Genomic DNA, 26,416 nt, shown 5'->3' with positions numbered 1-26,416 from the left:
GTTCCCGCGGATTAGGAGAACTTGAGCTGACCGAGCGAGTCGAGAGTTCCAGGGGAATCCCATGAATTTCCAATTATCAAGTTACACCGTTCAGTGTCGTTGGTGAGCTATCAGGAGGGATGAGAGTGAGGATGAGGATCAGCCTGTGTATCGTTGTCCAATCGATCCGGCCCCAGTCCCAGTCGGAGACATTTACACGGTGTATCGCACTTGTACCCAGTACATGTCCAATATTTTTCTTGATTGACGAGCCCCAACCCTCTCTATTTCCAATCGAGTCAATTGTTTTTATTCGCCCCCGACAAATTGTTTCAATTTACCAACCGATATATATGAAATATCGAGAGTGACGTTCAAGTGGAACACACACACGTTGATTATGAAGTGGTCAGCCGCACTAGATATTCCCCTCGACGATCCTTTTCAATTTTGTCAAATGGCCACCGCACGAAGGGAATACTACCGGCAAAAAATAACCCAACTGACTCTTTTTCTCTTACTTTAACTCTCTCAACAAATAGATATAAAGGAGCCAGCAAATACCGTAATTGTCCTCTACCAATCCTCATTTACTTTTATTAATCTCGATACTCCGAGAGTGCAAGTTGCACTAATTGAATGCAGTAACGTCTACCACCAAAGGTCCAATTCAGCCGACCAATCATTCAGGAGGAAGACCCATCAGCGGCAGAAGCTGAAAAACTGTGGTGAGCTGAAAAAAGAGATAAATGGCGGCCAAGCTATCCATCACCGGTCGAGTGTTATTGACACGGCTCTTGGCTTACCGAGAATTCTCGTCCCGATGATGATCCACTTATCACCGGGCTACCATGGTGGTCTTTTAGACTTGGATCTACGATCTGGGAATGTGGAAGCCTAAACTGGTATCCAGTGAGCCGTACGGAATCCACAGTTATCTCTTCTAGTGAGCGGTGCTGTTTACGAATTAAACGTTGAATTAGCATAACCAAAGCAGCTTTGATCAATCGTCACGGGCTGAGCTCGCCTGGTGGTACGCACCATTGCCCACGCGATCGCCACCGCGTAATTAGCATAATATAGTAATATCATAGCTGGTCATCGTTTGTGTCTGTGTTGGGTGTTGGTGGCTGAAACGGCGGGCAGCATGTACCGTGTTGGATATAGCCCCAGTCCCTTTGGGGAATGAGCGTCATTAAAATACATCCGAGGACCACCACCATGTGCAGAAGCACTACCAGTAACAACGTCCCTTCTCATTGTTTGACGTCACTTCCATCTACTATTCTAAAACTGACTCTCAAACTGGCTGTTAGTTGTTACCTTTCTGGTATAATTAACCTCCAGCAGCATCATCCACAGTTTCATTAACCGGTCAAACGAACCCGATCAGTCTACCTCTAGTTCCCGAAAGTTCTTCCGTTCGATTGACCCCGATAAGATATTTTTTCTTCTACAAACTATCCAATCACAGGTGGAAGCTTAGTAATTGGTTACCTAGAGCAGGACTTATTAATTAGTTGAATGAATGTATGAGCAGCCTGAGATTTACAATTGTCTGATGGTAAGTGGGTTATTATGGAGTGTGTGTTGATGCTGGTATTGAAGCTGCTGGTACAATTGCTGGAGCGAGTGTGGACACAGATACGCTGCATGGAAATTGCTTATGCATTAAGCAAATGCCAGACAGACATGAATGCCGGACTGGCACCTGCGAGAGCGAGATAGATGAGGAGGGTGAATTCCCGGAGGATCTGATGTGGCTTCCTGACATCCCCTGCGAAATACACCGCCTCTATCCCAGCTATTTTTCACTTTCAGCATAACATTCACTGGATGTTCAGGGGCTTTGCTGTGCAGAAGAGAACGATAGGACTAACCATTGCTACATCATATCCCTCGTTGCTCTTTTCTAGTTTTTTATCTTTCTATCTCTGTTTGTTTATGTTTCTCTGTGGGGCTTTGGAGGTCATCTATTCAAAAATTCTAATGCCCGGTTCTCCAATTAGTTCGTAAGGATTATAAAAGTTCTTAGGTAGAAGTTTGATGCGGTTTTATCGTGAGTTATTTGTGTAACAGAATAACCAGAGTTTTAGGAGTGGGAATGTAAAACCCACTCGGAAACCCTGGAGGTTATGGTGCAATAAAGTTTTACGAAAATTGGTACTTGGTGATTCCCCGGTTGTAAATCTGTCAGCTTATATATTTCAGGGTCTTAAGTGTCTTCCTTCTAACACATAAGTCATTTCGCCGGTTAGAATTTACGGTTATCAATCCATAGAATCTGATCAAAGTCAAACGCCTCCAGGGGTGGGAATAAAAAATTAATTGCAGCTCACCATTGATTTTCCACGGCAGTTAAACAAGTCCAATGATAGGATAGGTCTTTGTCTCTGGTGATACCGGTCTGGATGCGTCTGGATAACTCTTCCACGGCCAACCCTTCCAAAGGAACAAGAGAGATAAACTGAGAAATCAATTCAACAAGAGAGATTAAAGTCGCAGTAAATACTGCGTCAGCCCGTTTTTTTATTTTTCCTTTCCTTTCATTCTGTGAAGCACCGACGCAATCGAAAGGTGCCCGATAGGGTCTTAATTGAATCCTCCAGATAAGATGTTCCTAAACTTCTCGAAAGCGAATCTATCAAACAACATCGTCTGTCTTTTAAACTTTTATCGGAAACCCAATAAAGATATTACCTGGAATTAAACTCACCGAGGTGAATTTTTAAAAATTCCATTGTTAGCTTTGATGGGACACATCATTGATTGGACAGAATCCGAGGAGAGGAAGCTAAGGAAGGTTTTTAGTGGATATTGCATACCTTAGAAGGATATTAAATTCTGAGATTTATCTCCCCCCTCTGAGCTCCCAGCTCTTGGCATCTTCAGACCACCATTACTTCAACGGGGTTCTTGAGCGTCTCTATGCATACACTCAGACTACTCCAAGCCCTTATATATCTCGCTAACCCCCGAGGCTCATGTCGATTGAACTTACTCACTGGGAGCTCACCACGCATGAGGGTTCCAAGAAAATTAACTTCCCCGTTTCCTATTTCCTTATCTTCATTACTGACAAATTCAATTCTAATGTCGTTTAAATAAATATTAATGCATATTTCGAGTACTTTTTAATTTCTTTACTTTTCAAATTTACAACTGATTGGATATAAATCCAGCTGTAGAGCTAAAAAAAAAACTTTAGAATTAAAAATCAAGGCTGATGACTCGCTAGTTGGAAGTATTTTTGATAACCTACGAGATTTTAAGTACTCAGTGGCGGTTTAATAGGTTTAAAAATAAAGCAAAGCAATTTTAAAAATGATCCTCGCCGGTAGATGGAACGTGTTTGGAATAACCTTGGAATGGTTTTGAGGATGTAGGGTGTGGTTTTTCCAGTATTTTTTTTATGTACCCGGAACTACAACCCCCGTTTTCTCGGTGTCGGTGTATTTCCATGATCCCTCGCGTCATAAAAAGTCTTGAATCCCCATCGTCCCGAGGGAGTTTATTTTCTTTTTTTTTTTTTTTATCGTTTATAGCACCTTTGCACGTCGAAAAGGAGATTAAGCGTTTCCAGTGATAGAGAACTTTTCTTATTTTATATTCCTTGGGTTTAATATTCATGGATCTTCGATCTTCAATCCAAGCTCTGAGATTTGGGGTATAGTCCAGAAGACAGCTAATTAGTTCGGGGATGATTTTGTCAAGTGTTTGAGTTCTGGATTTTATTGAAAAACTGTAAATGAGGTTGTGTCGCCATTATGTCGGTATCGTGAGCTAATTAATTCTGGCGTATTATGAGTGTGCTTACAGATGTCTCGTCATCTACCCTCGTATTCATTCGACGTCACCCCTTGACGCACTCACTCGAGTATGGTTCCATTGTTATTACGTAATAAGAGATCCAATTACCGATATTATTCGTGGCGCATACCCAATGAAAATGTAATAAATACCCTGTTACAATAACGTGTATTCCGTTATACCTCGGGCTACGTCACTCCGAGGAGTATTTTCTCTCCTTTCCTCTCCTTCTTCCTCGATTTCTTTGTTTTCTCGGTAAATTTAATCTTCGGGACAATAAAATAGCATGTAAATGCAGCAGCATACTTTATGCCAAATCGATCACTAAAAATAGTCGGCCAATAAAAATATAAGTCATTTAAAATCCTCTAACACTGTCTTGACAACTTGATATTAATTTTTTATTGGGTTGTCTGAAAAATCATCGATTGCATGCGTTAATTAAGAACAGGACGAATGTTATATATAAGCAGTAAGGGAATAACTTGCAAGGGGAGTCGAGTATAGCAGTGAAAATGAGGATTACCGTTAAACACACTCGCATCGAGCGTCAGACACATTGAGCAGAACGGTGTCTTACTGCCAAGTCACGCCTCCTGGGCTCTCAACTTTTGGTAACCGGGAGATGCTATCCGTAGTGTCTCTGGTGGTGATACCGAGATGTGTCACGGTGTCCTTGTCCCCTTTCCTCGCACAAAGTTGGGCAGAGTCACCGAGTGTGTCGAATAAACGTTCGTGTGTCTGAGAAGCCGATATGTATTGAAGAGCGAGGATTGAGCAGCAGATCCTCGCCGTCAGAGAAATTGAAAATGCCGGGTGAAAATTCAATTAGAGAGCTTGAATCAAGTGACGACTGCTCGGACTGATAGGAACCTTACCCCTGCGATTACCGAAGAGTAGTGTAAGGACACAGTGAGTTCAGGAGCGGAAATGGGACCGCGTCTTCTGATTGGCCGAGCCGAGAGGAAATCGTCTCGAGATTGGTTATTATTACCGAGTTAACGCAGTTACCCAAGCGCCACAAATCGACTGGCGCGAGTGCAATCATCTTCGTTATCGACCTATCCCTTGGTATTTTCGTTTAGAATCAAGAGACTACTCATTCTGACACTCACTCACTCACTCACTCACTTTATCTCTGTCCTCTCTCTTTCTCACTCTACTCGATTAACTTTCGTCAAGGGCTGGCGACGTAACCTCCTTCCCCTTTCCCCTTTTCTCATAAATTCGTTATCCAATTTGCATCCATTTTCCAATATATTTTCACATAATCGTTTTTCTAACTTGGACACGTGTTCCAATACGACGGAATTACTAAATTATCGCCGGAATAATAAATTCAAGGGAATTAAAATAAAAAATTAAATTAACAGTGTGAAGGGGGATGGTTTAACCCGAGGCTGCCAGTACTGTGGTCGAGAACCTGCTGAGAGTAGATAAGAACCGACGTGGTAATCCTCCACGCAATATAAGTTAGCAAGGTAGACGTTACGTATTACGTTAACGTCGAGACGATGAGAGCTAAGTATACTGGATGGGTTATACCTTGTTAGACCCAAGAAAAAATTGAGATTACACCGACAACGATAATGTAACACGAAATTTTACGATGAATTATTTGTAAAAATAATAAGAAAAAATTTGATCTTGTTACATAATTTACGTGGATCTATTACTTGTTGAAATCGATCATGATAAAAGGTTATGGACCCAGTGGAGGCTGACAGATTAGAGACCCTCAGGATCCATCATCCGAAATGAGTTTATAACGAGGTAAATACGTAGGTCTCTAATTGAATTGAAATCCTGGGTAGAAATAAAGATATCTCATCATGAAATTAGTTTAACTCGCGGTAGTTGTCGTCGGGTATCTTTGAAAGGACATCTCGAGCGTCTTGACTGGCGGATCGAGTGCCCCGAGATCTCTCGAACCGAAAAGACTCCTATCTTATTTAATTCCGGGCTCCCTCGGGAACTCTTCGCGGAATAGCGAAAACTTTGGGCGCAACTTCTAGGATATAAGTTGCCTGCTTCCACGTCCTATTTTGCTCCATTTCCCGTCTCTTAATTACTTTGCTAATTCCCAACCAGCATCGTCTAAAATAACAACTCGGTAAAGGGATACTCGTCGTTTTCTCATCTTGCAATCTTGATTTCATCTTTCTTCTCCGTCTCTTTATTCTCTGTTAGCCTTTTTTTTGGCTTCTGAGTAAGAATAGATTGCACTGTCGTATTCGATAGGACGCTTGAAATGCAGGTACGTACATACGTCATAAATTCCCCTATCGAGGGATCGTAGCTTCTCTGGCTGGCGCTGCGTCGAGCAGTGATGCCGTTGTTAAACTTAAAGCCAATAAATCAAAGAAACTCGTATAAATTTGTTACTGTAGGTGAATCGGACGTTGGGCGCCAACCTCTTTCTTACATTCCACCCACTCATTCTCTCAGTTTTTGTTCTACTTTCACATACTCGGCTCCATCACCCAGTCTGCCTTTTTCTCTATTTCACCATCCCGAATTCCCGAGTCCCCCTTCTCCGTTTAAATAAGAAAAAAACCTACTCCAAACTGATATATAAAGACACACATATACATCAATATTTTTCCACTAGCTTGTACACATATCGTCGTAAAAAATTTACGCCCGTGAATTCTAAATTTATGTATTACCCTACACGATAACTTCTCTTTCAGAGCTTTTTATTATTATTCCATTCTGTTCGTTTAAATTTATTTTCCCGAGCTTTTTTCTCCACCTATAAAATTTATTAATTTAATATTTTATTCGACGAAATGCCCGATAAAAGTTGTTATTTTCTGAATTTTACAGGACACACGAAAACAGTTATTTTTCTCTATAAACGCCTATTTATAATGCACACCGCCAATCTATTGATCCGTTGAGACAAATGAGTGATAAAGAGACCCGTGTGGTTTAGAAACCCGCAAGCTCTTGTCAAGGGGGTTGGGTGAAAGGAAGGAGGAGTGTGACAACCCAAGTTTCCTGACGGTATTTCTGGCAATAACTGGCGACGAGCAGTGAAGGTAAGAGGAGGATAAAGAGGAAAGGGGAGCTTGTTGAATTGGTGGAAACAGAATCCAGCAGTGAATGCCGTCGGCCATTGTCCAATCAATGCACATTGAGGCGAAGGTTACAAGCGAGGAGTGTGCACACATCTGCACACATGTTCGCACACAGAGAGAGTACAACGGTATCTGGCAGCTAGCAATGCTTGATGCTGGTCCGGTGATTTAGGCGGATCACTAATTACCCTGAATGACCAGCCAGGATTCACTTAGGACCTTGGTGATCTTGGTTTGGGGAATTGTATCAGAGAGAACAGTAGTCTGGCCCTGAGTGCTTTCAGCTCGATACCTCCATCGCCGATCGATATTATCCAAGACAGCAAAGGATCAAAGGCCTTCCAGGATAATGCCACTGTTGACAATGATGAATCTTAGATCAGGAATCAGCGACAAAGGAGCTGTTGTGCGTGATAAAATTTTTCCGTACGAACAAAGGGAGTCTCATCGATCCTGATAACTTTATAATTAGAATACTCTTGCTGTTAATTACACTTGAGTGATTAATGGTGACGGATTGGGAGCTCTCTAATCAACGGCAATTGTCTCGAGAGTAAAATAAAAATCGGATCATCAACGCCTGATGCTGGAAGACGAATAATCTTAAGTGTTGAGCTACAATCACCCGCTCAATGCGTGCTCAGGCTCATTTAATAGCCCGGAAAATGACTAGCTGAATAGAGAGGATCGTTTATGTGGTCGGAAACGTCGATTGCGTGGCTCTGCCTCCGCCGATCGAGACACCAGCTCTATGAAATGATGATGATGATGAGGCTTCTAGCCACAAAGCTTGTGGCTGGCTCCTTGCTAATGTCTATTGACGCTCGCCTCAAGCCCTACGTGGGAGTCACTTTATATTATCAGGAGGAAATTCAACCACGTAATTGATGTTCCTCAATTGTAAGATTGTTATTTTAAAGACTGATTAATTGTTGAGGAGACTGTTTTTAGTTGATGAAATCTTAATAAACTAGCAAGTAGATCTAACATCTTGGCAATTGAATCCATTATCGAGCTGATGAATTCCAAGGATCGTAAAAACGGGCTTTTACTCCCAGATGACATTAACTTGTTGATCATTTGTATTCAGAGCATAAAACACCCCGATAACCTTCAAAGGTATAATTGCTTAGGTTTACGAGGGTATTTAATCGACGCTATAAAACTTGTCACCTGATCTTTACAATGGAACAGAAAATTTGTTGCTGTTTTATAGAATTTTTTATGGGTGTATCATTGATTTTTAGTTTTAATGAGAAAATTTTTGGGATTTAAATTCCGGCTATAATATCAGACTTATCGAAAAAAAATAGCAAAGATATATTTTGATCCAAAATTTGGCGAATTTATGGTCCTAAAAAGTCGAGATCGTCGAATAGAACAAATATTTTTTTGATACTTGGTGTGTTTAGTGTCCAAATAAAACAAAGTGACTCGAAAATATCCTGGAATATTATTCCACTTTATTTTATCAGGCATTTGTAGTGAGGATTACGACAGGGGAATAAAAAGCACCGCAGTATCGTTAACAAAATGCGTTGTGACGATAACCATAAAGGGAACTTTTCGCGAGGCATTGCGATGTGCGAACACGTGAGTTTAGTTGCCAAGAGAAGGTAAGACTGGAACATAAGAACAAGAAAAAGGACTCGGGAAACAATGACTATGATAAGGATGCGACGGTGAATGGGCAAGTAGATGACAATTCTCTTTACGGTGAATTAAACGACAAAGTACTCTTTGAAGGAATAAAAATAGCTAGGACACTAAGAACCCTGGGTCGGTATACGCCAGTTGCTGTTCAGGCCACTTATGCAACACTTTAAGTGGGCGTTATAGGCACAATGGAGCTGAAAGCTCGGGAACGAGGAGGCATAACGCCGGGAAATCGTCCAAAGGATCGTTCAGTGGAAGTTTTCAGTGGATAAAACTCATTCTCCTGACAAATCGCTCGTGGAATTCTTTTATTTTGGCGTTCCATTGGATTAGCGGCCGAAAGCCTAATGATCGCTGCTTTCAGTAACACTCATCTGTAAATGCTCGTGCTCATAACACACAACATTGCCGAAAGCGGTAGTGGGAAAGTAGGAAAAGCCTTGTTAAGGCGAAGGAGAATAGCGCCTGGTAAGAATGTAAATGCTTGGTCTTATCTTGCTCTCCTTCGCTTTCGTTTGAAGCTTTAGCTTCTTTCGAAAGGACTCTCGAGACTTTCTCTCCCTATCTGTAAAATCTCATTGGCTGCATTGGAGTAACGCGAGGGACGTTCCACAGTTAATGGCGTGAGAAATAAAATTCATAGTTCGTTGGATTCCATTGGCGGTAGTAAGTGGAGCGACAATAGAATCCTAAAAATACCGAAAAGAATAATAAAAACGTATATCTAAAGAAAAAAGTTTAATCTTAACGTCGATTGTGCCCGGCTTTTTTGCGGCTATGAGAATCAAAAGCCACGAGTGCTTTTGTCAAGATATAAAGTAGTACTCTTTGGGTACTACTACTGGTAAGTGAACAAAAAAATCCACTATTTTTACAACATTTCTCTCCATCTCCTATTTCAAATCAACATCTATTGTTAAGACAAATTTACCTTTTTTGTTACCCTCAAATTACCAGGTGTTTATTCTTATTTAGAATCTCCTTATGGTTTTAAATTCACGTCCGGAGATTATTTTATCTCAAGAGGATAAAATGGTATCTTTTACCATCTAGAAAAATTGACCTAGAAGCCGTGCAATCATTAAAATCAAGCTAGTATCAACAAATTGCTAACAATAAATCACTGTAAACAATGGGGCTTATAAAATCCGCGGGGTATTGCCCTGGTGGTAATTAAAAAACAATCCGATGGGCTGATAAGTGACCGAGGAAACGTACCTTCCAATCTTGATCGTTTGACTCTATTTCTTAGGAACAACCTTCTTCCAGCTTGCACGAGATTCTTGCTAGAGAAATAAACCCACTGACCACTTGGTTCCCGACGCTGATTGATGCTGTTCTTGCCCGTTACTTAACCCCTCCAGTAACGTAAGCTTTTCAGAAAATCCTTCTCCTTTGTTGACCAGCAAGCGAGCCCCGAATTAATAACAGAAAATAAAATAGGTGAACACGAAGAAGAATAAGGAGGTAAATAAAATGTAAATTGTTTCACTGGGGAATAAATTTAGTTTTAAAACTAGTGTTGGTTTATGGGCCCCTCTCAGGGGGTGATGATCGGTAAAGAGAGACAGCTAAGAGCTAGTTATTAATGGCTCAGTAGCACGCGATCTGCTCGAGCGGTCTTTTAAATTTCGGACTGGTCACGTTATCATCATGCTTCGTCGCAGATTCTTCCATTTATTTGTTGGATGATCATCTCATAAATATCGGAGGTAGTTTTAAAATGAAACAAAGAAGCTGAAGAAGCCAAGTGAACCGAAGGGTGACTTGGAATAGAAGAAGGTTGCAGCCCAGCAGCCAGCCATCACCAGCACTAACGCTGACATTTCCAGTAGCGTATCTTCTGGAGAATCCGAAAATTGCATTCCACCTGGAGCGCATGTCGTTCCTTTAAACTACGCTCTTTAGAATTTATTATCTTGTTTATTACCTCGAATTTACGTATCCCAGAAGCAAGCTACAAAATTTCGCTTTATTATCAAAAGCATATGTATACGTCCTCCCGTTTTTAATCTAGTTATTGTCGACGTCAGATATCCAAGATCTTCCGGGAGGAGGAGGAGGAGGAAGGATAGAATGAAAGTATTTGTATCCCATTCTTGTGATATATGTTGAGTCGCGTCAAGTGATTCCCTCCTCCAGCAGAAAGTCTACAGCAAAAACTCCTTTTTATATCTCCTTCTCATTCACCCCAGTAGCTTCATCCTCCAAATCCGAGTATGGATCCACAGGTTTTGCCGCGTGGCACTTTAAATTTCTTTCACGTCGGCCCCAGCTGAGTTTCCGGCGAGCAGCAGGTGCATTCTCTCAAGATTATCGAAGAATTTATAAATACGCTTCCGCTAATTCGATTAAAAATCCAATTAACAGCTCTATTAGTTTTAAAGTTCCTGGGGTTAGAAAAGCCAATCTTCCTTGTCAAATCACTTATTCCGAAGGTGGAGAGCTAGTAGTCTCTCAGGAATTCGATTGCGACTTGAGGAATCTAAAAAAGCTGGGTTATCAAGTCTTATTTTTCCTCTATTTTCTCTGACTTGGAGATATAGGAGAATTCGAGGGATTGTTTGGCTTCAAAAATTCAAAGCCAATGTTTGTCTCCCTCCAAGGAATTCTCAAGCATCAACAGGTGGAAGCCATCTTTGTTATTAATTCTATTATTTTATGAAATTATCCAGAGAAATATTCTACTTATGGAATAATTGACAGGATTACTAGTTCTTGATGAATTTTATACTAAATCTAGCTCTAATTTTGAGAATCTACTATCGCAAATAGCCATAAAAGTGAATTAAAACGAGGCAAATTATCCCTGATATCAATCTAAGCTGCATAATACCTTTAAACGTTCATTAAATCGTCATTAAACTTAATAAATGCCGGACTAACAGCTCTACAATCACCCTAATGATTCCGCAATGCCGTAGAATAGCAATCGGGTTTGGAATCACCGAAAAAGATAATCATCAAAACAGTCCGGTGGCGCTGAAAAAGTCAGTACGCACAACTATTTAGTTGAGAGTGTTAAATAAATAATATTGATGGTGAATCGAATACCCGGGATTGGGTATCCTCATTACATTTATTAATCCGGTATGTTTTTGTCGGTGAATTTTTCTCCGGATTATAAAGATACGCAATTACCCAGTGTGTGTATGGAAGATAAATTTTAATACTTGTTAAGTCGGTCTATCTTTGTCGTTCTGGCTCTTTTTATCTCGCAACGTCTCTCTAACGACCCAGCTGAATATTTATAAAGCCGTGACGCAAAAGCTGGGGAACGAAGGATAGGGAAAGAAACGAGGGGTAGGAAAGGGAGGGACCGGTTGGTCGACCTCAGGCCGCGAACGAAAGCCGCAAGCACGCTCCATAGAGTTTCATTGTAATTGTCTTGTTCTTCTCTTGACTTTCCTTGAAACGGGATCCCGTTGAATTGCATTATGCAAATCGCAATCTCGCTAAGTCACCGGATGTACGCAAGCGTTTCGCATTCGCCCGACACCAACCAGACGTTTAGACCAAAGTGTCCGACAAAATATTGTATTATATTTAGCAATAAAAGTATACAAGGTAAATAAAGTATAAACTGTGAGCAACAACCCGAGCCCTTAATTATTTAAAGGCAAATTTTTTGGGCTTACCGATCGAGGCCAAGTTAACGGCCATGAATATTCATCCAACCGTTTAGTCGACGGCTAACTTGATTAACAATGGAATTCTCCTACGTCCGACTATTCCGAGGCTTTCGATCTCTCTAGGCTAGAATTAACGGTAGAATATTTTAACTAGGACTTCCAAGGGCTATTCTATTCGATCGAGTCATTTGGATATCTAAATTTGCTTAATATTTTGAAAAATTGTCTATTTAGACTAGAATGATCACTTATAATTTTATATCATATTTTTTTTTTTTATACTATGACTCAAACTTTTTAGTTGTTTATCGAATAAAAATCAAATTTCAACCGCATAAAGTTGAACAAATACTCTTGATATCCGATTCACGATAACAACTTCTTAACTTCTAACCTGGTAAATTCAAAAAAATTCCTCGGTTTTTAATACCTTTCTAAAGAGTAAAATGACAACAGGAGAAGTAAAAAAGACATCGCTGTAAATTTTTTATTTACAAACTTGAGGTATAAAAAATTAATAATAAAAAGTACATAAGTAGCTTGACTACTTTTACGGCGAGAAGCTGAAAGAGAGTTCGCCTTTCAGTTACCATGGCAGCCAGAGTCTACCGAGGAAGAGGAAAGCGGATTATAAAGCGGTTGGTTAAAGAGCAGTTATATTACACAATGTATAATATATATCCACATCCACCCACATACATACATATAAGAATGGGATATATGCTTCGAGACAGAACTAGAATGGGAACGAAAATGAGTATTCCTAGGAAACCGCGTACCCTTGCGTAACTAGCTCCAATAGGGCCAGGGGGTGGGTACATAAGGCGGTATACGATCTGTGCAATGGCAGAAACTGTCGAGTTAAGTAACTGCCAGTACTTACTGTAACTTCCTAGCAATGAGACCGCTTACATAAATACACCACCTTATACCTTCTAGAAAATGGGGCTGAAGGGCGTCCTGAACGTTCTCCACTTTCCGTAGGACCGTGAACTCTACCTAACTCGGTCTCGTATAAAATTCCTCCATTTAATTCGTGTGAATTTATTTTACTCCGAGTGGTTGTTCCAAAAAAATATATTTGCTGATGAATAAAAAACCAAAAAAAAATATTGCAGGTTTGTTTATCCAACGAATTATCCGAAGCGAGGCAACTGAATTTACAATAAAAATTGTATCGAAGTTCCACAATGTTTTCTCCTCTTCTAGCAAGCTCAGTTTGAGATTTGAGTTTCGTTGCTGGTGAGAATCAACTGACAAAATGAAGCAAACAAATACACGCGTCAGCCATACGTGACACCCTTCCGTGACTGGAACCTCGACGAGGACAAGTGGGTGTTAAGGGGTGACAAAGGGGAACGTGCTCAAGTTGACAGGACGAAGTCTTGCCGGCCTTTTCGAGATTCAGAGGGAACAAAAAAATAACCCAACCACTCGAAATTGCAAGAGGGTCTCTTTCAAAGGCTGGAGGATGCACACCGCGGATCAATTAGGCCTCGGATTAAAAAAAAAAAAAAAAGGAATGTATGGCCATAAATATTGGTTATTAATTAAAACAACAGGTACTCAAGCGCAATAAATTAATGGCTGTCGATGGTAGGACGTCGCGGAACAATAGCAGTAGTAGTTATCCTCTGTGTGATGTCACAAGCTACTCGAACGTATCCGTTTAATTCATTAACATGTTTGTTACTATAGGTGGCTGTTAGTTTACGCGAGCAAGTCGTTCCCGACTTGGGTGTCAGCCTTCAAATCCCCACCCAGTATATCTGTATAGCAGCCATTGCTGCTGGAATTAACACACGACAATGTTCACTTTCATCACACCTACACATTCGCCCTTACGAGTATCACCATCACACCCTGTCACTATTATTCTGGCATTCAATGTTAATAAATAGATATTGTCCACACCTCTCTATCCATTCCGGCTGTTCGAGCATTAAACTACAAGCTAACTAATTTAACAAAATTACATTCATATGCCCCACTAAAACATTTACTCAACAACGGACTCGCCCACCTCCTCACGCTCGTCTTCATCTATCCCCGACATGGCTGGAATCGAATGAAATCTATCTGTACTATTCAGTAGTTATCAAGAAAATTCACGTAGGGATTCCACATGAGAACTGAATTCCAATTTGAAAATTTACACAGATTTCCAATTTTCTATTTTATAAAACTATATGTAATTACATTAATTTTTTTGTGGATTTTCTACATGAAATTTTTAGTGAAAATTCACATTTTGAAGGTTTAAGTGAAAAGTAACCTCACATGCGGGTCACGTCGTGTAAGTAGCACGTTTTCGATATTTTTTTGACAATGTAGATATCACAAAATAGCGCGTGACCACGCGTAGCGGCACTTAGTGATAGCAGTCGGTCTCTTTCGCTAGCGCTGCAGGAGAACTCACTCGTTTATTTAGTTTCCTTTTGAAATTTTGTTATTTCGTTTATAAAAATTCATCGCGTATACCACGAGGCGGTTTTTACCCGAATGCAACAACAGAATCGCAGTAAACGAACGTCCGCTGAATCGGCAGTCGTCCAATCAACATTAAAAATACCAAACATGACGAGCTGGCAACTACAAAAAATACACCCGACTATCATCACAAGTTTTCAGTTTTTTTCTACCTATCAATCTGGATTGGGTTTCCCTGCAATTCAAGATGCAAATAGCCAACGAGGTGACAAAGGGGAAGATTTTAAATGCGTCACTGGAGACTTTTTTTTGGGTCAAGTTTGGGGAGTTGGCGCTTTGGGTCTGAATTTTGGCTGAATAGTCAGAGATATTAGAAAAATAATAATTAAATTTTCATTTTAAAAGATATTGAAATGTTTGAATAGCTCCAACCTGTAGCCCAAAATTTGCGTGTAAATAATTTGAATAGCAGAATCCTGTTTGTGAAAATCCTTTCCTACAAAGTGGATCGTTTTCTTCACTTATCCGGTTATCCAGGTTGTAATCCAGCATGGAATGAATCAGTTGACTAACGGAGCATCCGGTGAAATATATGAAACGCTTACAATGATGCTCCGTGTAAGAGTTACGGAGAAAAATCCTCGCGGTTTCCCGGAAACTCCTTTCCACTCAGGAGCTAACTCTGCCAATTTCTCCATACGATCAATCCATCAAAAATTCAATCCACTGGTGAAAATAAAACTGTGGTGGATTTAAAAATAAATAAAGTTAGTCCTTAAGCGGGAAAATTCTCCTCCGGAGTTAATAAAAAAATATAAATGTAATACAAAAAGGAATGTAAATAAAAAGAGTACAAGTTTGAGTACGAGTACAAGCACAAGGGTAGTAGATATTGCTGCGTTCGGATCTTGCAGCATGTGTGCCCCATAAATAACATGTAAATATTTTCAATAACTGCCTCGGCATGAAAAATGCAAACCGCTTTACGTCCGGCTCGACCGACATTCTCCCTTCTTCCTCTCGCGACTCACCCACAACTCGATCTATTATATACGTGTTGTATCGGCGTCTTGTTTTGCTCTCCTTCGTGCTGGAGACTTATCCCCCTTTACCCACTAGAGCTTCACCCCGGGAATATAAACACGTACGCAAATTTATGACTGGCTCAATATTTGTCCAACACAAGTCCGGCTGAGACAACTTTAATTTCACCCGGAATTTTACAGATTTTGAACTTTTCTACATAATGCTCTTTTGTCTAAATTTACGTCTGATAATTTTTAAAAATTAATTATGGTTTAATATTTGTTTAACATAAAATGTTTGATTTGTTACAGGGGCTTTGGATTCATCACATTCGCAGATCCTTCAAGCGTAGACAAAGTATTAGCGCAAGGGAACCACGAATTGGACGGCAAAAAGGTGAGCAAATGAATAAATTTAGTAATTAGCATACCTTATGCTCTATAATTAATTGCACCGGATAATATTTCCCGAATAACTAATGCCGGGGGTGAAAAACGGCAATGGGTGTGCCAAAAAACGGACTGAGATCCGGATCGAGAATTTAGTGGTTCTCGAATCCAGTCTCCAGTTGACTACTGGAAAGTACAATAGCCAAGATATATAATAAGACATGGTAGGTGGCGCCCAACGCTCTTGCGGGACCGATAAATTTTGGTTAATTCGCACCGCCTAATTTCAGCGATAATTACAATGATTGTAAGTGAGTATTTTTAGACTTTTTTCTCCAGTCTGGAAATATTTCTCTAATGATTGTTTGAAGGAAGCGAAAGGACGGAAATTCCCGGACTGGATCCCGGAAAATTGTCAAAGTTCTTTGGGATGTCTCAGCCCGCATAACAGATCTTAGACGCGAAAAGCCCGTTTTGATGGTGAGGCTCCTGGTTAGCGGTAGGCGTCTAAAGGAGAAGAAGAATGAGGGTTTAACCCCTTTGACGGGTTTCTTTTCTTACAGAAAAGGGACTGGAAGGAAAATAAGAGCAAAGTCTCGGAAACGGAAGTAGAAATATACACTGGCGCCCGTAGGGATAGAAAAATCCACAGCGAATCAGCGCAAAGCGATATTTTATTCGATCGATTCTTACCACCCTTATTTTAACATCCTTCGGGGCGGCATCGATTATTTAACTCATCGCTAAGATTTATTTCAAAGATTTCTTTAGGTTAGAATTTTTGTTCCGAGAAAATCATCGGCTAATGTCCTGGTCAGGCTCTTCCGGTTCCGGGTTAGTAACTAAATCTTTTAATGGCCGACTAAACAGTCTTTGTGTGTTTTTTGAACCATTAGAGACATTGTGGGGTTACAAATATGGAGTTTTTGGCTCAATAGTGGGAAATGTTGAAAAAATGACAAAAATTTTTTTTGTAGAAAATTAAATTATCTCCAAAAAATGTCTCTTATGATTTTATCATATTCTTGGTATTTAACCCAGAAACTTAAATAATTTAATATGAATCGAATTTGTGACGAAACGTAAAATCGTTAAATATTATTTTTCTACTTAAGATGCAACTAGTACGTTTAATATTCCCAGGTCGAGTAAAAATTCAGCATACGCTTAAAATATTATCTCTTTACATATTTATGAGCTAGGTACATCCAGCGACGGATTATTATATGTAAAAAGGGAAAAATTAATCTACACAGTATAAAAAAAAAAAAAAAAAAAAAAAAAAAAAAGCAAACACTGAAAGATAAGCAATGAATTACTCGGTCTTTGAAAGTTCTTTATCGACTGAATGAAATGATACAACGTGACTCGTATATTCGGGTGGTATTATTTAGCGGATAAAAGAACCCTCGGTCCCTCCTGGAAAATAAAGCAAAAAATAACCCAGCTTGAGAATAAAAGAGACAACTACTGAAATTTAACCAAATAAAGTAAATGACCTTAAGTTTAAAAACATTATTCACGAGGATTGATGGGTGGTAATATTTTTTTTCCTCCATGAATAGAACAGTAATGGTTATTTCTTTAGCGAGCTGACCAACAACTGTTAAATATGTTGAGTATAAATTTTTTTAGTTAATATTATCGTCGGTATTAAAAGAAGAAATGGATTGCCAGCCAGGACTAAGGTCTAGGATGAACACCCCTGAGCCGACCGTGATCATAAAATTTATCTATGATGTAGATGTAGCTGGGGGCTTCTGGCAGGCCTCCACCGACCGCGTATACATCATGCTAATTATTTATAACCTCATGCGGCGAACGCAGTGGCGCATTCATCATCCAGAGTTGACAAAATCCTTCATGATTTTCGGGAAAATAAAAAAAGCTGCTTTATTTTTTTCCCATTCTTGAGAAATAAAAATGATTAGCCGTAAAAATAGCGGAAGATCCACCAGAATGGGATAAAATTAAAGGAATAATTGAAACAGAGTAATGAGGATGGAATCCAATTTAATGCAAGCACCAGCTTTATTCGGAGCTTTTAGAGTGATCCTCTGAAACTTGGATCTTAACGTTACGTCGGAGACTTGGCGGCAAGTTCTCCTGGATACTTCTTAAGTAGCTAGGATTACGACGGAACTTTCGTTTCTCCCATGTACTCACCGAGAGCAAAACTTCTATACATCTACATCTTTATATATAAAAACAAACCGACTATAGGCTATAGACAAACCAAGCATCGCTTTAATCTTAAACCTCTTTGTGTATTTTTATTTTATTCGAGAGCTTATTTTTACGGTACGCTTCTTTTATCGATCATAGAATTTATTTACCCACTAGAATTATACTTTATTATTGTTATTGTTATTTAATACACTTTTGCAAAGACCAAAATCTAACACTGTTCTTCACAGAATCAGGAACGAGTCAAAAATTGTAATTTCCGCCTTAAATATCGAGCCTACGAAAAAATTATAAGAATCTTTTTTTGTAGAAAATTTAATTATCTATCGAAGTTATTCTTATCATTTTTTGATATCTCCACAATTTAATTTGTAATTGTAATTTTAATAAACTCAGAATAAATAATCCCCCATATTAAATTCTAACGACAAGAAGTAATAATTCACGTCCCAAAAAACAATGCTTTTGTAGTGATAAAGGAAAGTAAACAGAGAAACAATGACAAAACAATTAGGTAACTCATAACTGCCTGACACAGGCATTCTCCTCTGAAGTTCTCTATCTGCTTCCTCTCAAACTCCGGAGAACAGAGTCCGGATCGAGAATTCTGTCCTCTGGACATCGGTGACTTTCGTAGGGTAGGAGTTGCGTCAAAGTGTCACAGGCAACGAGCTCCACCAGACCGAGGCGAAATTGTATCCGACTAGGGAGCGTGTACTCGGCATCTGGGCTCCATGCATCCCAACTTTTTTTTAATTAATATTAATATTAATAATAACAACCTTCAAAGGGGTGAGACCGTCGCAAGGAGCTGTCTTTTCGCAAATACCGGTAAATAATAAACAATAATGACTCAAGCAATAGCGGTGATTTACTTAGTGTGTTCGAAAGACAAGTGCGGGCAATCAGGTGACAATGGACGGCAAATGCAACCCAATCACGCTCAAGACTGAACGTGACTATCTGACAGACGGACTTGGATTATTGCTTATGAATTATTAAACCAATGCGCGGGTATAAACTCTCCTTTTACTCCTTTATTTCGTTTTATTTAACTTTCCTCAGTATTTTTATCTCCGACCCCATCCTTGGACCACCCCTCACCCTCCTCAATTCTCTAAACTTTTTTTCCTTTTTGTTTCGGGCTTATGAATTGCCGTCGCTAAAAAACTTTCGCTATTCATCATTTTTTTACGGAAAAATTGTTTATCATTATCCTGATGAGGAGATACTATCTTTCGGGCAATTGCGTCCAAAACAAACTCTCTGGGAATAATCATTGTACATTTAGCTTTTTCTCGGCTTTCAACGGCCAGGCTAATTTAAATTACCGTTAATTTTTTTTTTTTTAGGCATAAAGTTCTTTAAATTACCTTTTTTTGGGCTTTTCAAACATGAGATGATTTTAAACATCTGTAACTTTTGAACCAATTGGAATTTTTGAACGGGCTAAAATTTGGCGTAAAGATTAGACATTTTTGTTACAACTTTTGTTCTAAAAATATTTTTCCAAAGTGATTTAATTCCAAGATAATTAATTTTAAATTTTATATTGATGATGTTTTAAGTTAGATTTAAATTTGATTATTTTTAAAGTTAAATCAATAATTAAAGAGGTTATTACGTCACTCTAGATAATGTAATAAATTTTTTATAACACTGACAAATTGTTCATAATTTTAATAATCAATCTATAATTTCGACTTAAAAGTAAAAAAATAACCAACTGAACTAAATTTTTTTTCCAAGTTGACAGAAAATCATTACCAAAAATAAAGTTATGTAAGAAATAATAAATTAATTTAATTTTCCGAGTGTCATTAATTGGAGGTTAACTCATATCTTGTCTATAAAAAAGGGAAAAATAATATTCATAAAAAGTAGAATCCATATTGACGAGAGATTATAAAGATACACACATAGGTTCTTTTTACGTCGACATATTAAGCTATCGAAGAAGTACCGGCATTAACGATTAGCGATTATCGTATATACGAGGTACACGTTGGTAGTCAATAGTCAGTAGACAGTATATTTATAGGAATAACAGTAACAAACAGATATACAGATATACAAATATACAGATAAATGTCGATAGATTTTACTGAGGATTTTTTAATAATTCCGGCTGTCAAAAATCTTTCGACAACGTCAACGGCATTCGGCGCCCGCCCGATATCATCCGACTCACACACACAACCTTTCCACCAGCTGACACCGATCAACTCTTTATGAACTTTCTCCCGTTCTCTTTCTCTATAAACAATCTTTATTTGATAATAAGAAAAAACTCTACTAACTCTTTAACTTGGTTTTATTAAAATTCTTAGTATTAGTTTTCAAATTTTATTATCTCGGAATCTAATGAATTTAAAAAAAAAAATTTAAACAAAAGTTGTAGCGAAAAGTCCCCTCTTTGATCCAAATTTTAGTCCGTTCAAAAATTTCATTTAGTTCAAAAGTTATGGGCTTTTAAAGTGTTGCCAAAAATTGCTCATCATAATTAATAAAGAAATTCTCATAATAAATTTTCAAATTTTAATATCTCAGAACCTGATGACTTTAAAAAAAAAATTTTGGGACAAAAGTTGTAGCGAAAAGTTTCATCATTCAGTAAAATTTTAGCCAGTTCAAAAATATTAATTAATTCGGAAGTTATGGACATTTTAGATTAGTGAAAAGATTTGGAATATCAAAAACAATAGCGTACAAAAAATCGAAGCTCAATTTTAATCACTAGATGTCGCGAAGCTCATGTGAGAAGGAATTAGGAACAAAAAAGAGTAGAAGTATAGGAAGAAATAGAAATAAAAATACAAATAAAATGTACAACGCCAGGGGCATTTATGGACTGGAGATCTGTATTACGCAGCTGGCGCGAATATTAAAAGCAATCGATCAATCTTGTGTAATAACTGACCGGTGCCTTGGTGGGGGGAAGGCCAATGGATTCGATAAATTCTCACCGGAGGTATTTAATGCTCTACCTTGCCGACGAATACCGTGACAGATGACGGACATTTTTCACCACTTCCCGAGTTTGGACATCTGTATCGTCTATAATATCCTTCAGAGGAGAACCCTAGGATGATTTTAGAGCTCCGCGAATGTGAAGTATGAAAAATCCATCTGAAGAATTATCTCAAGCCCATTTTACCCCAGTCTGTAGAAGATACATTTTTCATTACACTCTTGTTTCTTTTTGATATCGCTAAAGATTTTTCTCAACTCTTTATTGTCGCACCCTTTCTCGACTATTATGCCGAACAAAAAAAGATAAATTTTTGTTGTTCTCTGCACTCTCGGCTCTCAACTCTCAGCTGCTTTGTGATACTTTCTCTCTCTTTTTCTCTCTCCGTCGGCTTTGTCGTAGGTGCGTTTTTCACAGCGACGATATTTCACTCGCGTGCTTTCATTTTGTCGCCCTGTCGCACTGTCGTGGACCCGTCTCACCCTCGCTACCACCCTCACCCTCATCACGCACCCCCTTATCCTCATCACGTCTTCCTCGTCTCTCGTCTGCTTCTCAACTGCACTCTAAAGTATACAAAGTGTTTCGTGGTATTTTAAGTAGACATTTGCTGTATTTTTTATTCACAATCTTATAATTAATACCTAAAGAATACTAAATAACTTTTTATTTTTTTAATTTCCAAAACAGGAACAGAGAAAACTCAACACATCTATACATTAAATATTGCTATAAGCTATAACGAATTTTCGATTACCTTGGCACGGCATAAATTTACCGAAATATATAAACAGTGAATCAATTTCAGTCTGTATTTGCCTTGAATTTATATCGAATTAACCCTATTTGCGGTAGACAAAGCTCCCGAGGGTAGTAACTAGAAACTGTCGAAAATTTAATAACAATAACAATAAACCCACTGGTCTGTGTTTAAATCAAACAGTTAATGTTTTACTATCTGAGACACGTGCAAATGCGAAATTATCAACCCTTAGAGTTCTCACCCACCAACTTTCATCCCCTGGTCTGCTTTCCATTCCGTGAATAAGACTGCAGTGATACGTCGAGCAACACAACCACTTCTACTACTACTACTACTACTACTACTACTACTACTACTACGGTAGTCCTCAGTTGTACCCCGGGGATGAGTGTCACCCCGAGTCGTAAACATAAAATTTTTACAACTCACACCGTAGGTCCCATTTAGCATCACCAATGCGCCGACAGTCTTGTACTCTTAACTTTTTATCTCCCGACCCCGCTTCAAGCAAGTCAGGTTCTTTATTTTTTTTTTTCCCGATCTCCGGATGGCGAATCTGAGAGAGATTAATAACTCATTACTCTAGCATTTTTAACGCACATGTTCAGATTTACGATGAATAATAAAGATTTTAGGAATTGGGTGGATTGGAACAGGATTTGCATCAAGGCTAGGCTTGTGTTTGTGTTATTTTTGGTCTTAAACGCTTGAGGGGTGAGTGCTAGTGCTGTAACATGACTAGTTTCGTGCTACATTAGGATTACTGCTAAGAGTTTATCAAGATTAACCTTTATACTGCTTCAAAACTAGGTTTGATGAGCTTTAAAGCCGGTTCTGATGCTTTTACATGTTGGGCAGCAAGGATTTTGGGTTTTGGATCAACGGGATCAGGATTTGCATCAAGGCCAGGATGAAGTTGGTTATTTTTTTTGCTCCCAATGCCTTCAGAAGAGAGTCTTGATGCTGGTGTTCCTTGGATTCAAGTCTAGACCAGCATGACTAGATCATTAACAGCCCGAAGAGACAGAAACTTATAAGAAAATGAGTATCGCTTGTTTGGTAGCCGGGGGAGTTTAGTTGGAGTTTTTAAAAAAACTAAACAGAGAGGTAAGAAAAAGGCAGGAGCGTAAAAAATAAAGGAAAAGATGACAGCAAAATGCCGAGGGAGAAGAAGGTGAAAAAAGGTAGTAGAAGCGGAGATACGTCAGTCAAAAGTTTCCTCACTACCGGAAACCTTTCAGCTTCCATTGAGCGCTCGGCAAAGCTATTCGATACTTCTCGAACTAGCAACCTCGGGCAAGGGAGTTGAAGAGTGAAGGCGAAGGCGAGGGCTTGAGGGCGACAAGGACAGATATAGCGAGACAGGATGACGAGGAAGTAAGGGAATACGAGTGGAAGTAGAGTGGGTGGATAAGGAGCGTGTTGGTGTTGATGTTGGTGACGGAGTTGAGTGCATGTGTGGATTCAACCAGGGGTGAGAAAATCTCCCACTTGTAGCTCCCCGATATTTACTCCGATCTCCCCAGCCAGCCAGCCAGCCAGCCAGCCCGACTCAGAGACCGGAGTTAAATCTTGAGTGATGCTCAGACGTCTCCGTCTTCTTTTTCCGTACCGAAATGTCGATGAGTGAAGGGGTGAAGGGTGCGAGAAGGGTAGAAAATTCAAAGACTCAGCTCAACTCTCCCGGAATCAGACTAGGCTCTCTGAAATTCCCGAGGTCTAATTTATCACCCGGTATTTTCCTTTTCTCCAACCAGAAGTAGACTAGAGTTTAGTTTTTTTCACAGCAACCCACTTGATAAATTTTTTCTACCAGCAACTATGTTGTTCCGTAGATCGATGATCGAATTAGCCAAGCCAGGAGTGCCGAGAGTTTATAAACTGTAATGGAGAGCAAGAAAGCGATATCATCTTGAAAGTGCCAGAAAAGTGTAATCGATAAGAGCCGGGTAAAAACCACGAATAGCTTAAGCCCACCGATGCTCCCTTCTCTCCCTTAAGCCCTCCAGTAGTCCTGCTTGTGCTCCTACTCCCCCAGTCTTGGGTGAAGGAACTGTTTGTCTCAGTCATTTTATCGGTTATACACTGAGTAGTTTTTGCTATTTTCAGGATTGAATTCCCATTGTTTTCAACCGGTGCCCGATCATCGCTCGAGATATCCCTTAAACTGGTTATGCCAGGCTGCTGTTTTCGTGGTTTACCTTTCCCACTCCTATTCTCAAATAACGAGAAGGCATTTTCTTTTATTTTTCCTCCAGCCCTAATATTTTCCAGCTAATATTGCCATACTAGCTTACCGAGAAAAACGCTCAGCTATTTTTATCATCGCTCAATCGAGTCTTTAAAAACAATTTCGCTGTATATTACCTAAAACATCACCCCGAGGGGTTTATGGCTCCCTCATTACGCTCGATAACCTACGATAGGATTAAATGTCGGTTCTAGGACGCCGGAATTCCCTCACTCTCTTTCATTTCAATAAAAGTATGAAATTATAGAAACACAACACACAGGAGGGAAGGGTTAAGCAAATTGTACTTGTCGACTCGACATCTGACGGAGGGATAGGGAACGTCAGCTCGCCATGGGGGATTATGCCAACGTTTAAAGAGGCTCAAACCACCCGGAGAGTTATAAGTATGGCGAATAACAAGTTGTCCTTGTCATTACTGCCACGAAACGTTGGAAGAATTTCTCTGAGAAAGGTTAAGAGCTCAGGAATTGGTTCTCTACCTCCAGGTGAACAATACAACAAGGTGATGTTTACACCCATCAGCCATAAACAGAAGAAAAGTTGTCGGAAAGAGCAAAGAGACGATTAGTTAATTTTTAGGACGGTGTTTAGGAGGAGAATCGATTTAGTGGGTGTGGCGGTAGGAATAGCCGAGTAAACACGTGATTTCACCAGGTGGGGGAGGGGGAGGGAGACCCAGGATGAACGACCGACACGGAACCAGAAAGATTACCATAAATCATCCTCTGAGATCGGGTAAATGGAAGGCCCAAGTATTGGCAATCCGATGTTGCCGACAGGTACGAACTGCCGTGGTGAGCTACCTCCTGTATTTGGTAACTATTGATGAGCTGGAGTTTGTAGCTACCCTTCGCTGAGGGATATTAGATCTGAGGCACCACAATAAACAAATTACTTGTTTATCAGCATTGCGCAGTAATCGATTGAATTCTTGGCCTGGATCGACTGAATCAGCCAACAATCCCGAGGAAGATATTTTAAAAGGCGTATTAAGGAACTGGTAGGAAAAGAAAAGACCATCAGAACTTGGAATTGTGGAGTTATAGAGAAGAATTAAATGGCTTTTAGTTTTTATTTGAGGCTTTTTTGCTTTTCCAACCGAGAAAAAGGGCGGTTGCATTAAGACCGCAAATGTATAAAGAAAAAAACGTGATGGAAAAGCAAGAGTTCTAGTTAGAGCCCTGTTGCATTCAGCATTCCACTCTCCATCGTTTTATTCCTTTAAAGGTTGCTCTCGGTACCATTGTAAGAATATTTAAATTCCCGTAGTCGTATTACACAACTGTTGAGCGATCAATACCCTCCTGGCTGACAACACGGCTAAATATATTTATATGTTTTATGTTTTATGTTTCAGATTGACCCGAAAGTCGCATTCCCTAGGAGGACACATCCAAAGGTAAGCAACAATTACTATTTAACCTATTGATCACAATTATCACTATGACTATTATGTATTGTACTCGGTAGCAAGAGAATGAATAGAAGTGTGATTTGATTTTGAGGACAAAAGAATTATGCACAAGTAAGCCTCGTTAACGGAATTTGGTATTCGGTACGCGCAAATTCCGGTTCCCCGTCAGCGACGTCATGTCAAAATTCATAGTCTGTTTGTACCAGTAGCGATATACAGCCGAACAGTATGCAACCAATATACCAGCAGTACGTGAGATTTTGCTCTCGGTTGACACCGTTCAAAAATTCAAACCAGTCACCCACTTTCCGGCGCTATACCTACCCTCCAGGCGCATTTTCAGGAAAATGGTCAATGATTAAGCCCAATTAGCTTTAATTTACTTCGCTATTAATGCTGGACACGTGAGTTATCCAGTAATTCGTGGTATTGTTAAACAAATCGGTGACAGTGGGCGCCAAATCGAGTGAAAACAAACGATGTAGAGAAAGGGAAGTGTATCGAATGGACCTTGGAGGTCTCTGGAGAGGAAAAACAAAGGTGGGTAACGGGGTCGCGGGGCCCGGAGGGAATTGTAAAGATGAAGTAGTACAGCAAACACCCTCGGGACGCAGCAGCTCGTTACGCGACGCCCTTCTCTTCTTCTTCTTCTTCTTCTGCTTCTTCTTCTTCCCATTTCTTTCCATCTCTATTCACCGCATGAACTCACACCAGCTCGCATGCTCTGAATAATGTCGAGCTGGAGAGTGGAACGTATCAAGCTGCTCAGTAACAAGTGGGTATGTAGTGGGTGGATGAGACTATACATAACCTACCCCCACC

General features: G+C 39.6%; 1 protein-coding gene across 5 annotated transcripts in view; it reads left to right on the top strand.

Moving 5' to 3' along the window:
- Rbp6 (RNA-binding protein 6) overlaps positions 1-26,416 on the top strand; it is a 271,526-nt gene that overhangs the window by 146,953 nt on the left and 98,157 nt on the right. For all 5 annotated transcript variants that reach the window (XM_074249673.1, XM_074249671.1, XM_074249672.1 and 2 more), the window contains exons 4-5: positions 15,928-16,012; positions 25,538-25,579. In XM_074249673.1, the coding sequence (XP_074105774.1) occupies positions 15,928-16,012; positions 25,538-25,579 (127 nt within the window). The remainder of the gene's footprint in view (positions 1-15,927; positions 16,013-25,537; positions 25,580-26,416) is intronic.

The sequence above is a fragment of the Cotesia typhae genome, unplaced genomic scaffold, assembly GCF_013202065.1.
Source record: "Cotesia typhae breed Kobodo isofemale line unplaced genomic scaffold, CoteBio_Ctyphae contig_50, whole genome shotgun sequence".
Lineage (NCBI taxonomy): Eukaryota > Metazoa > Arthropoda > Insecta > Hymenoptera > Braconidae > Cotesia > Cotesia typhae.
This window is presented reverse-complemented; position numbering and strand designations above follow the sequence as displayed.